The sequence below is a fragment of the Chelmon rostratus genome, chromosome 20 (genome assembly GCF_017976325.1).
Source record: "Chelmon rostratus isolate fCheRos1 chromosome 20, fCheRos1.pri, whole genome shotgun sequence".
In the NCBI taxonomy this organism is placed as follows: domain Eukaryota; kingdom Metazoa; phylum Chordata; class Actinopteri; order Chaetodontiformes; family Chaetodontidae; genus Chelmon; species Chelmon rostratus.
In genome coordinates this window covers 2503156-2517570 of record NC_055677.1, presented here as the reverse complement: position 1 = coordinate 2517570, position 14415 = coordinate 2503156, and the positions used below count along the sequence as shown (strand labels likewise).

At 44.6% G+C, this 14415-nt stretch overlaps 1 protein-coding gene across 3 annotated transcripts in view; it reads right to left on the bottom strand.

Annotated features, from left to right (window-relative positions):
* The window catches only part of LOC121623692 (ribosomal protein S6 kinase alpha-3), a 46807-nt gene that overhangs the window by 30227 nt on the left and 2165 nt on the right, over nucleotides 1-14415 (bottom strand). For all 3 annotated transcript variants that reach the window (XR_006007847.1, XM_041961072.1, XM_041961071.1), the window contains exon 2: nucleotides 10729-10788. Coding sequence is in view for 2 of the 3 variants with exons in the window: in XM_041961072.1 (XP_041817006.1) it covers nucleotides 10729-10788 (60 nt within the window). In the remaining variant the exon portion in view is untranslated. The remainder of the gene's footprint in view (nucleotides 1-10728; nucleotides 10789-14415) is intronic.

Here is a 14415-nt window from a genome sequence, read left to right as displayed (position 1 = left end):
AGAGGAGGGAAAAGTAAACAAAACACAGTGAAAGGTGAGGAGGGAAGGAGAGGGAAGGAGAAGATAAAATAAAAGAGGAAGGGAGGAGAGAAAGAAAAGAACAGGAGAGGTGAGGAAGAGGGGAAGAAAGGAAAGGAGGAAACTAGAAAAGAGGAGAGGAAGGATAAAGAAGAGGTGAAAATATAAAAATAAAAGGATGACATGTGTGAGTGCTGATCCTGAGACGAGGGGGAAGACCAGGGAGCGTCAGACATGAAATTCCACAGGAGAGAGAGAGAGGAGGAGGAGGAGGAGGATGAAGAGGAGGATAGATGGAATTCGACGAAACGTTGGTTTAGAGTCCCCACGCTAAATTCCAGCTCGGGTCAGGTAGACATTGAAGTGGGGGAGGGTCTCTCTCCCCCCTCTCTATCCTGCATCTTCCTCTCATTCATCCCTCTCACTGACATATAGGGAAACTCCCCTCCCCCTCCTCTTCATCGCCCTCCTCCTCCTCCTCCTCCTCCCTGAGAGTCCAGAGGAAACTCCCTAACTCTCTCCCAGCACACACATGTTCAAGTGTGTGTGTGTGTGTGTGTGTGTGTGTGTGTGTGTGTGTGTGTTTCTAAACATACATGTGAGGCTTAAATTAGCCACAGCCGCTAGTTTTTTTTAGACTTTCCAGTGTGAAGGACAGTTTCCGGCGTGTTTCCTCGCTGGTTATATTTAAGTGTCGATGCTGTTTGACTGCTCGTATCACACGATTACACATTAGTTATTTTTCTTTCACTTTATCACCACATGTCCTGCATCGTTCATTTCTTCTTATCAGGCTACAACAACAGGACGCTGATTTTAAGCATCACAGGCTCATCAGTCCTTCAGCAGCTCAATCAGTGTGTTGTGTCCCTATTTCTGTTGCAGCTAAACTTCAGAGTAAAAAACAAAAACAAACGCCGTGTTCTGACATCTGAATATTTTAGTTTCAGTCGCGCCCCCCCCCTCCGTCCAGGTCTGCAGCACCACATCGATACAAATAATGAGTCCTGGTGCAATGAAGTTAGGGAACCCCCCACTCTAATCACACCAAAATATATTTTCTGAAACGCCTTCCTTCGCTTCATGTGTTGCTATGACTACAGAGTCTATCAGTGGAAACAATGATTGTTTAGTCTATGAAATGTTACGAGAAAAAAAATTGTGAAAAAATCCCCGTGGCAATAATCCAGAGGCCAAGCAGATGTCTTCAAATGTCTCGTTTTGACCGAGCAGCAGACGGAAGCCAAATAAATTCATCTTACAGGAAAAAGGAGCAAATCCTCACACTGGAGAAGCTGTAAGTTTTGCCTGAACAATGACAGACACGATTAATCTGTCATGAAAAGAGCTTGCTGATTAGTTTTCTGTTCAATTAATGGGATGATAAACTTGTTTCTGCTTGTTTCCTGCAGAGTGGGAATTTATTCCTTCCAGTTGGGGAAGCCATTAACCTAACGTATATGTGCATGGAATTTGGTAACTTCTGATGGGCTTTTGTCCTTATCTTTGACCTTTTAAGGGTAAATCAAAAACTGACGAATCATAAAAAATCTTAACAGTCTAATCAATAATGAAAATAGATAAAGGAAATTTTAGTATCAGTAGTAGTTTAGTTTAACTTTAGTTGAGGATTCAGGGGTCAGAAAATAAGTCCTCACAAGCAATGTCGTGAAAGTGTATCAGTCTGTGTGTGTGTGTGTGTGTGTGTGTGTGTGTGTGTGTGTGTTGTTGTTGTTGCTCTGTGATTGGTCTGTTCCTGGAGAGAGAACCTCGTTCAGGAAAAGCGGCGCCGCGTTACACAGATTACATCATCACCCCATGACCTCACAATGGCAATACCCACAATGCCTCGTTCACAACAGAGACGCCGAGGTCCGGAGCTATCTCTCTCTCTCTCTCTCTCTCTCTGTCTCACACACACACACGCACACACACACACGCACACACACACACGCACACACACACACGCACACACACACAGAGGAATGTACCAACTGATCCTGACAGAAGCCAAACTGGGAGGATGTGAAACTCTTCTTTCTCTTGCTCACTTATAATCTGCTTCCTCTCTCTAATATACATGAATACACACACGCGCACACGCACGCACCCTCCCTCGCTTCATGCCTCTTCCTATCAATCAATATTTCCTCTTTCTCTCGCTCTCTCTGCATCCATCAATAACCACTCTAGCCAGCGTGGGTGGGGCGGAAGTTTCCATTTTAGGTGTTCAGGCCTGAGCGCACACACTTCCTCTCGCCCTCTCGAACACACACACACAGAAAGACGACCACAGATGCATACAAATAACCGCTAAGTGCCGAACACAACGCTAAAATAGCTCCTTTTACAAAACGAGAACTAACAAAACGTCCCAAACTGACTTGCTTTGTTTTTCTGCCCTTGTCTGGACTTTAACACACACACACCCACACACACACAAACACACACCCCCCCCCACACACACACACCCTCACAGTCTCCAAGTTCAGAGGTTGCGACCGTTCAGACCGTAAGTGGATGAGTTGTTTCCGAGGAATGTCTCATCTATCTGATCCTGCTCTCTCTCTCTCACACACACACACACCTGAGCATGTTGAATAAGAGAGTAGGGTGCCATGTGTTTGTGTGTGTGGGCGTTTAAAAGACGCCAGAGAAAGTCAGTCCAGATGGCCAGAGAAGATTAAACACCATCTGCCAGCAAGCACTACGTGTGCACACGCACACGCACACGCACACATACACACACACCTGGGACGTCGTGCAATGATTGATGGAATTTTAAAAATGACTTCTCTAATAAGAAAATTCATGACATTTTCACTCTTGTGATAAAGGCCTTTCTCTTGGGGAACAATGAATAATTTAGTGGTCCTTTAGTATCTGTCAGGAAAAATAGTCTGAAAAAAGGAAATGAGGTCCACATACTGTGTCAGACTTCATTATACCATGGGTTTGCAGCTGCAGCGTGTGTGTGTGTGTGTGTGTGTGAGTATTTACCACTGACTTTACATTACATTAGCCCACTTGAGCTAGCACAAACAGACATCCAGACTCTTTCCGCGTCTCAGATGTGATCATTTTACATCATCAACTCAACGTCTTCGTGTTTCGGACTGTTGCCACTGGCTCATTCATCATGAGAAAATCCACACATTCTCCGACTCAAATCGGTCTGCTATCTTCAGCTGCAGCCCTGCGTCACGCATTTAGAAAATACAGCTCAGATCAGCTGCTGACTCTCAGTCATGAACTGAGGCAGTCTGGACCAGAACCTGCAGGGACAGAGCAGCAATTACATAAAGTGGCAGATTCATCTCAGCTGAGCCACAAACACCAGCGCTACTATCAAAGGTAAAGCTTACTTTAATCACTCACTGCTCTGCCAGCAGGACGCTGCCATTATGTAGATCCCCCCTGCTGCTAATACATGAATATGAACATGTAATAAATGCACTGATAGATTAGATCCTTGACTTTTCATGTCACTGTGGTCATTTTCCAAAAGAACGCCCGACTGTAAAATAATCCAGCTGCAATGCAGAGCAGAGTGTATAATTTATATTATCCTTTAAAGGATAACTTTCAGTTTTTACAACCTGGACTTTATATGTAGCATTAAATACGACCATTTACTCCCCCAGACAACTTTGATGGCATTTGGAGTCGTTTTGAAGAAATTAGCCACAGAAGAGCGGCGCGTATATCCGTATAATGCGAGTAATCGGGGCACCCATGCGTAGCCTCTATAAACGCATAATCTGCGGCGAAACTCGTTCATATTCCAATATTTTGTCATGATATGCTGGTGCTATTCCCCTCTGAGCCCGTGGTGGCATGTTATCAACATCTTGTGGACAATCGATGAACATTGTCCACAAGAACGCCACCAGTTACCGTCTACTCGTGGACGCGCAGCCGTTTGTTGTTGTTTGGCCAGCTGTTCCTCTCTCTGCCTCCGCGTCCTCCTTTCAACGAGCTCCTCGTTCGTGTTATCTGACTCAAAACGGTAAGGACGTCCATCGTAAACAAAGTCATCGTCCACCACCTCAGAGTCGGAAAAGTATTCATCCATTTTGTGAAAAATAACAGTCGCAAACTACAGCTAAACTAGCCGACCGCCGCAGAGTTAGCCGTGTTGTGGCTGGTTGCTTGAAGCGTGCGGCGCTCGAAAATGACGTCATCCACGTCAGAAGTAGTTGTCTAGAGACACTGGATGTTGATAACATGCCACCACGGGCTCAGAGGGGAATAGCACCAGCATATCATAACAAAATATTGGAATATGAACGAGTTTCGCCGCAGATTATGCGTTTATAGAGGCTGCACACGGGTGCCCCGAGTACTCGCATTATACGGATATACGCGCCGCTCTTCTGTGGCTAATTTCTTCAAAACGACTCCAAATGCCACCAAAGTTGTCTGGGTGAGTAAATGGTCGTATTTAATGCTACAAATAAAGTCCAGGTTGTAAAAAACGAAAGTTATCCATTAAAGCAGCCTGGCACTTCAACAACAATAAAACCTGACAAAGTGCATTCTTCATGCGTGTCTAACAAGCAAAAATCGCTCTTTTGAACTAATAAAGGCAGCCCACCATGAAAAGGCGGGTGGGTTTTAACGGGTAAATTCATTGAAGAACATCAGGCTGAACATCTATGATACATTACTACATCCATGAACATCACAGCTCTGCATGAGGATCACAGAAAATCCACGACGTCCCTGATACAGTCCTCCTGGTTTATGCTAATGCAGCAGCTGTGGCCTAAAGGCTAGCAAGGTGATCGTGTGTCTAAAGGCTGCCGGTTCAATCCCTCACAGACAGTTTGAGGGTTAGTTCCTTTGAGCAAAGCACTCAGCTGCTCCACTGGAGCTAAAGGAGGCCAACGGATCGGATCACATTTACGCTGGGCAGAACTGAGGTCATGTGCCTGGATTAATTAAAGGAAAAAAAGCTCCACTCGTTATTTAAGTAACAGTGACAAGCACCTGAAGGCGGCATGATGTTGAAATTGTCAGGGCGAGTCATTCAGTTTCAGCAGTGTCAACTCAGCGATGGAAAGGCAACGTGGACCGAGAGACGCGGCGCCGAGTTCACACGCACACGGAATCAGTCCGTCTGACGCAGGACGTGTTTTCTTTTTGAACTTTTCAGGTCGACCAGAAACCACGACCAGCGCTTCCTCCAGATGTTCAGCTCGTCCCGCTGTCGTACAAAGTGCTGCTTCGCACAGCGAGCCGAAGTCAAAGAGACGAATCAGTGAGGCTCAAACGCACTCATCTGTGGCTCAGAAACAGCCGCAGGATGGGTTTCTGTTGATTCATGTCAGTCAGGCTGCACAGAAGACTGACACTCATACATCAGCTCACTACTCACTGGTCTGCCATTCACATACGATTTGGATTTTAATGTTTTTAACCCGGAAAACCTGTTGTTCACTCAACATTGTGACGCTGAAAGAATTAGTCGGTTAATGAAATACAGAGGCGGTTTTTATTTCAGGTAAGGCCAGGTAGCCCTAACCATTTATCAATTAAAAATGCATAACAGGCTCTGGTTCCAGCTTCCAGAAGGTAACACGTTGAGCTGACACCTTTTTGTTTGACTAAATGAAAAATATTTATTCATTCTGGTCCTAAAATGTAATCAGATTTCTCCCAAATGACGCCCCAAAATCAGCTTCAGATTAAACTTACAGCTGCAGAATCATTTATATTGAGTAGCTGTTCACCAGCTTCAGGAGATTTGAGTCAGAGTCATTTCATCATCAGAATACAGCTCATATTTAATGACTGAAAAACTAACAAGGACATCTGAAACAGGACGCAGACTAAACTAAACATAATCACCACGACCCGTCAGGCTGCACTTTGTAAAACATAAGAAGTACATGAAATCATCTAAAGCCACAATATACACACAAATATGTGTATATAGCCATACACCGGTGCACGTGTGTGTGTGTGTGTGTGTGTGTGTGTGTGTGTGTGTGTGTGTGTGTGTGTGTGTGTGTGTGTTGGGGTTAAGAGTCGGCGGTCATTGAGTCTCTCCCACAGTGAATAAATGACCTCATCCTGGGCCCAAACATGATACTGTCTGTCCAACACACACACACACACACACGCACACACGCACACACGCACACACGCACAGCTGAGCAGCAGCAGATGGCAGCAGATGTTAGTTGGTCCCTCAGAGAGCAGCAATGTTCATCACGCTGTCTGGAAAACATTTTCTGCCTCGCTGGGGGCATCTGTGTCTGTGTGTGTGTGTGTGTGTGCATGTGTGCTCGTGTGTACACTGACTCAACATTGGAGCAGTGGAGTCAGTGTGAAAATGAGTGTGTTGCCGTCTTGCTGTCATATCCGAAATAGCTGTGATGATGTGTGAGTGTGTCTGAGGGTGTGTGTGTGTGTGTGTGTGTGTGTGCGTGAAGGATTTGATCATAAGCGAGTGTGTCTGTGAATGAGTACTGAAGTGAGTGTGTGCTGTGCTGTACTCGTATGTTTGTGAGGACCGATGAGACAGTTTAAAGATTTAGATTTGGTTTTAAGGTGAAGGTTAGTGATTATTTCATTATCAATTAGCCTTCCCTTTGTTTTATCAATTAACTGATTAATCTTTTGGTCTTTAAAAGATCCTAAATAGTTAGAAATGTGTGTTATAACTTCCCATAGTGTAGTTGCCAAATGTGTTGTTCTATCCAAATATATGGAGTTTATAATCATGTATGACAATGAAAAGCATCGAATCTTAACATTTGAGTGACTGGAACGAGCTAATGTTCAGCATTTTTACTGAAAAAAAGACTGATGACTGAAGGACGACTAAGATTTGATTATCAAAAGTAAAAGTTGTCAATAATGTTTGTGGCGATGAACTCGTTTAATGAACGTGTTAGTACTTGTGTCAGCTTCATACGTAACACTTTCAGCAGCGTGACAGAGACAGAAAGCTGCCTCATTACCCCAATTTAACCTGAGACCACACACACACGCGCGCACACACGCACACAAACACACACACACAGAAGTTTCACACTCAGTTGAGCGAGTGGAACAGTCAAACTCACTCATTAACAGCTTTGTAATATATTCATCCTCACACACACACTGTGACGTTCATACCATTTTTACCTCTAGCTTCTAGCCTTAGAGCGCGTCTGTGTGTGTGTGTGTGTGTGTGTTTGTGTGTGTGTTTGTGTGTGTGTGTGATTGTGTGTGTGAGTGTGTGTGTGTGTGTGTGTGTGTGTGCGCTGCAGACTCTGGAGAGTGAGGTAATGACTGCTCAGCTCTTCTCAGACAGTAGATCTATAAACCATCTCCTCTGCATTTAAAAATCGATGCGTGCAGCTGCCCTGCCTGCAAGCGAGCACACACACGCACGCACACACGCATGCGCACGCACACACACAGCTTGAAAGACCATCTAAGTAAAATTGAAGCCAAATTCAGTTTTATTCGAGTGGACACCGGACTGTTGACTCTGACTTGATACTGTGTGCAGCACACCAGTGATTCCCCACGCTGTCAATGAGCTGCGTGTAGTCCAGCTAAGGAGGCATGTGACCTCCAAACTGAGGACCGTAAATATTGAGGTCTGGACCAAAGCGGTCCACCGAGCAACCAACACTGCCGACCGTCAGTCGAGCCACACTGGTAGCATGGCTAAAAGCAAGCATAACTTTGTGTGGCAGAAATGTTTTTTTTCCTAATAATGAGCTCATAACTCAATAGATTTGACCTCTCAGGGCGGGCCCAACCCCCAGGTTGGGAACCACTGCCTCACATCACTCTTCAGTAACGTGAGGTTGGGAAGCGCCTCATCTATTTGAACCATATCTGTCCATGTCTGGTTCTGTAAAATAAATCACTGTGATACAGAGTGACAGAATCATAACAAATCTTAACATAACATTAATTACAGCTGGAACTCTAAACCTATACTAAATATACTGCCAATATACTGACTAACAGGAGAAATCCACAGTCAGTTGACTCCAGACACAAGCTGCTCGTCGACACAGTCCATTGCATACCAATTTTCTGTTTCAGTGTGATGCAAATGCCTCCATTAATATTCAAATATCAACCAAATTTACCCTCCATCAGTCTGTTCAGCTGCAGCACAGATGAACGTCCTGCAGTCGAACTGAACTACTGTTGCTTCTGCTGCGTCCTCTCATAAAAGGAAAAGAGAGAGCCCAGCGATTAGCTGGTACAGAGACATCAGGCAGCTTCATGTTTCAGTGAAATAACCCCCCCCCCCCCCCCAAACACCTGCTCTGCTTCTGGTTTGATAAGCAGGTGGTGACAAACCCATCAGTCCAGATCAAAATGTAATTTGGTGCAGACGTCTGTCTGAGCTGAGTTCAGTCTGACAGCCACACCAGATTATCAGACGTGTCCAGACCGCAGACACTCTGAGCAAATCAGTGCGGACGTGATGCTGAGTCATCGTACGCTCACCTCTGAGAGCAACACGTTCGTTATCTGAAGACTGTTGTCAAGGCATTCTGGGAGCTGTAGGATAGATTTATAGTGGTGTGCCAACGCCATACTGCAGTATTAAACCCGGAAAATTCACTACAATCAAAGCTGCAGGTGGATTGACACTTGATGGACACTACTGTCCAATAATGCAATGCACAAAGACAATACAAGAGCTTATCACAGCAGCAACATGTAATCAACAGATCTTTGAAGCACTAACAGGATGTAATCTTTGGAACGTTCACCTTAACCTTGCCTTGTTTAACTGGCAGGGGTCCTGCGGCGCATCATTTCCTGTTAGCGCACAATGAGTTTGTACCGTCACGCTATGACCATTAGTATATAATACAAACTGCAGAAAAGTAGTACTTCTATGCATAGCACCTTGTTTGCGTGGTACGCCAATCATACTTTGTTTTATTTCATTTTCTGCTTTTTGCCTCTGCGTGTCCAGGTGCCGCGTTCGATTGAATTTGAGTCTTCTGCTTTGGTTTTCTTCATTTGGGTTTTGTGAATGATTGGACGGGAGTGTTACATGTTGGTTGTTTATGAAAGAATAAAAGCGATCCAAACCGGTATGTAGGATGAAATCAGGACACATCACATGGGACAGCTCCATCGCCTCACTAACACTATAAACTGTTTTGGCAGCAAGCATGCAAAAGAAATAGACACTGTCCCATTTCATTCTGACAGAAACTGATGGAAGACATGTAGTAATAAATGTCAGGTTAAATTACTGTCTAACTGCAGAACAACTAATGTCAAATAAGATAACAGTCAAAGGTGAAAGAAATGATCTCATACAGGTAGAAAACATATGAAAAAGCAGGAACAAAGTCTCTGTTGAAAAGCTGTTTACAACCATAGTTTATGTTCTAACCAGTAATATGACAAAGAGACACCAGTGTGCATCAATGCATGTTGGAAAACAGTAGAAAACTGGTACGAACTGACCTTCTACTGTTCTACAGTGTTGATCCGAGATTCATGCTTTGTCTACAAGCAGTGAGTTTATTAACACGTTTGTAAATGAGTTAATTAAATCACCTTCTCCGGCCTGCAGAGACACCAGCACACACCTTCATCACTGTTTATCCTCAGTGAGGAGCTTTTCCATTCCTCCTGCTGCACCGCTGTATGATGAGTCCACCCCGACCGTGCACGTTTCACAGGGCAGTTTATTTTGATACTGTTTCACGGTGTAACTACGACAATATCAAAACAAAGTCTGTGTATAGTTTGAAACTGGGACACAGGAAGTGACAGAGGAAGAAGCCTATGATGCAACCTGAGGCAGAGAGGGTTTACCTTACCTTACCTTATTTACAGAGTAAATAACAACGTCTAATCCAGACAGAACTCCTGGAATGTGATGAGCATCACAAATAAATGATGATATCGAGCAGAGCGGAGGATCTGAGGGAGGATTTTTTTGCTTCAAGATGACTCACGACTCATAATAGTGAGCTCCACTATGCTTCACTTTCATACCAGCAATTATCCTGCAGGAGTAGGCGTCAGTTTTCTCAAACAGTGGATATATTATCGAAAAGCAAAACCGAGCTTTGTGTGAATGCAACTGAAACTCTGTGGAGTCTCACACACACACACACACAAACACACACACACACACACACACACAATCATAATGCAGCCCCTAAACAACAAAACACCTAACCCTAACCTAAAGCTAAAGCTAAAGCTAATTCTAACTGTTAGAACAGCCCTTTGAAGGTTTGTCCGACAGTGAGGACCAGTCAAAATGTCCAACATTTTCCAAAAATGTCCTCACTCCCACGGTCTAAAACTCAAACTGGTTCTCACAAAGATAGCTGTAGAAATACACACACACACACACGCACAAGGTCGCAAACGTGTGAATGTACAAATGACCGGAAGGGCTGTTTACACATCAATAGCAGCCAGTCAAACTCATGACAGCAAAACACACACACAAAGACACAAAGACACACAGACACACACACACACACACACGCACACACAGACAGACAGACACACACACACACACAGACAGCTGCCATCACTGGGTTCAGAGTGTTACACTGTTGTCAGTACAAACAGAGCGCTCGCTGTGTTTACAACTGAAGCCCACTAAATGTCAAGCAGGACTAACAGAAACCTCCAAACACAATCTGGAGCCTCCTCTCTGTGTGATGTGAGCATAAAACCAAGAACGGGAGGTGGACTTACGGCGCAGACGGGCATCGAGTCGTCCTCGCCCACCGAGTCCTCAGGATCGTGATGCGCGTCCTGTAATCAGACACAAAGAGGCAGACGTCACGCATTAGCGCACACCTGATGCGCACACACACCGGTGGCGTCATGGTAATTAGCCCCCGCTCCCTGCACGATGCTGCCAGGCGGCCGCAACGTCACTGCTTCAGGTTGAAACATGATCAGCCCGCTGTCGTACATGAAAACACCTCCACATCGCTGAAAATACTCACTGTCCATGCATGTGTCACACAGGTCAATCATCAGTGAGGACTTTTATTTTTATTTTTGTTGTAAAATAGATTTTACAGCTGTGTAACAGCACATGGAGGAGCTCGGAGCTACAGCGTCACAAAGCTGATTTTGCACCAATGCAGAGACTTTTCAAAGTGCAAAACTGTTGTTGTTCCAGTTACGGATTAAACAAATGAAATCCATGTTAATTACTGAGCTTTAGAGGTGCTGGTTGGCTGGATGTTTTTACTTCTGGACAGAGCCAGGACAGCTGTATCCCCCCCGTTTCCAGTCTTTAAGCAAATCTAAGCTAACCATCTCATGCCTCTATCTTTTAGGTGAAAAAAAAAAGTGGAATATACAAGATGTTCCCACAGGAGAGCACATGCAACTGAGGAAGGAATATAGAGCGGTGATGAATTAAAGGAAAAAACATTAAAAATAAATGAGTAGAGAACATAATGAATGCAGATACTGCAGGACACAGAAATTAACATCCTCTCATGCTGGGTGACAGTGACCGGACGGCAAATCAGCTGAACACCTGAGGTGGATTTTGGGTCGACGTGTTTCATACATATGTGTAAATTTGAAAGAATATAATCTTTCTGGTAACTGTGGCAACGTTTTTCGTCCCTTTTACATTGCAGCAGTTCTCTTTACAACGTTACAGCTGTAAAGAATGCAGTTATCAGGTATCAGCAGCTTCCTTTCAAACATAACCTGTTATCAGTTGCACCTTAAGCAAGATAGCAAATGTTGCAACCCAGTTCTCTTTTAGCGCCGCATAGCAATCAGCCACTCTGTGCTGCATGTCGACGGCGCAGAGCAGGGCTGTGAAGACTCCGTCTTTTGTCACGTCAAGGACTTCTGCTGCCTACACCTTCATTTCGTGCCACCAAACATTCAGAGGTGAAGTGCGCCGGTCAACGAGAACGAGTCTTTTATTTAAAAAAAAAAACATCTCATCATCCTCCTCCTGCTTCCTGTGACGAAAGAATAAAACCAGAGTTCAAATAATTAAAACATGGAAGAAAAAAAAAAAGTCCCCAGACGGTCACAGCGTGAGATTTATCAGATTTATCAGCAGGGCCACCAAACTCCGACCGGTTCCACCTCGTCTGCTCGGCCGAAAAGGAAAAACAAAAACACCAGATATGAATTAGCCTTACGTAAGGCAGATCAGCAGCCTGTCCGGCTTCCCTGCTGGAACAACAGCTGTGATTCAGACACTGATACTACTGCTTGACAAAAACAATAATAACAATAAAAGCGATTATGGTGATTATTTACTTTGCCGTTAAGTGCTGCACCGGGAGGATAAGCCTGAAATCTGCACAGCGGGATGAAAGAGAGACGAGAGAGGGGAAAAGGGGGGAGAGTGAGCAGAGGAGATGGGAGGCAGACAGGAAGTGTGATGGATTATGATGAGAAGGAGAGAAAGATGCAGAGATGGAAGGTGATGGAGAGGACAGGGCTGTAGATGGAGAGGAAGAGGAGGAGAGCTGTTTGTCTGCAGAGTCTGATCCCTGAATAAAAACCTGCAGACCGCCTCTCATCACATTGTGGGACACCCTCAGACAAAACTGAGGCCGCTGTGACGCCCAAAACCCCTCGCAAACCCCCGAGAACTAACTGCCTGCATGTCCACAGGGCAGATATCTGTGTGTGAGTGGATAGAACAGACTGTCAGTGTGAAACGATTAACGATTATCAAAATAATTGCTGATTAATATTCTTTCTTTTGATCAATTAATCGACTTATCGTGACACTTCTGCTTCGATTTTGGTGATAATCATGTTTAATCTAAGTTTTGGAACCACGGTTCTCATAGTGTCGGGATTTTGGGGAACATAACGTAAACAGGAAGTATAATGTTGCCATGGAGTGACTCGGTTGGCTGAAGGCAACAACTTCATCCCTAATTGGACCAAGCGTAAACCCGGCATGACTTTCACCCATTGGTTTGTGGACTACTGTTTTGAAGGCTCAAGTCTGGCATTGTGGTCATCGCCATCTTGGTTTTTTGGAGGCGGACGGGACCATATTTGGACGACAGGGTGGAGCCGGATGGGCATTGCTATCCCTCTATCTTGATTGGATATGAGAACACGAGGACACACCATGATAGCAAACTGTCAGTCACGAGGTAGCCATGGCCGAAAGCGAACCCTGCTTTACCGTCTATTTCACTCCAAATGGGAACATAACTTATGAAATGAACGTCGTGCTGGTTTGAGGAAGACTTGAAACTAAAGATTGAGACCATAAACTCATTAGAAAACTGTTTACTGAATAATAATAAAAGAGAGAGAAGTGGGGTCAGTTTCTCATAGACTTCTATACAATCTGAGCACTGAGGTCGCCCTCTGCTGGCCATTAGTAGACTGTCGATACCAGCGATCCGTTCTGCACTTCAAGGAAAGATAAGAGGAACGATTACAGCGGTAAGACTTTCAGGGGATACATGGACGAATGAGTACAAAGATTCGGGAATAACACTGGCTTTCTTCAAGTGAAAAAGGAAAATTTCTGGTTCCACCTTCTCAAATGTAAAGATTTGATGATCTTTTCTGTCATGTATGAAATCAAACTGAATGTCTTACAGTTTTGGACTGTTGGTCGGATGAAAAACAAGCTATTTCAAAGCGTCGCCTTGCGCTCTGGGAAATTATAAAGGACATTCTATTATTTTCTAAAACAGAATAATTAATCGATAATGGCAATAACCATTAGTTAGTTAATTCTAGCATTTCCACCGAGCTTTTCTGAAATATAAGCCTGCAGAGTGCAGATTCACTGCTGCAGCCATCTTGATCTACACTCATGTTTGCTTCCACATTTCACCAGACAAGTGCAGCCCCTGTCTACTCTTTGTGCGTGTGCATGCCTTGAATGATCTTGTCTTCGGGGCAAATATCTCACAGAAGCATCTCTTTCTCATTCCACAACTTCCCCGCTCATTCCTTTGTGTGTGTGTGAGTGGTTTTTTTGTCCCACGGTGGCCTAGAAAAAAGCTGGTACGACAGCTTACGCTCAGCTATCAGAGCCGTCGCCGGGCGTCAAACGGCTCAGAGGTGTAACGCATGGGTCAAAGGTCGGTCGCATCGACACGTTCCTGTCCGGCTGAAAGTGAGGTGAGAAGAGAGAAAAGCAGCGAGCAGGTACGAGCCTGTCAGGAGGCGAGAGAGAAAAGAGAAGCTGGCTGTGACTCAGTGCATTTTTGCGTTTGAGCGTGAATCAAGTTTGATTGTTCACAATCTGCCTACAGAGTGACACACACACACACACACACACACACACACACACACACACACACACACACACACACACACACACACACACACACACACACACACACACACACACACACACACACACACACAACCATTTCTCCATGCAGCCCTTGTGACACCTCATACAGGAAG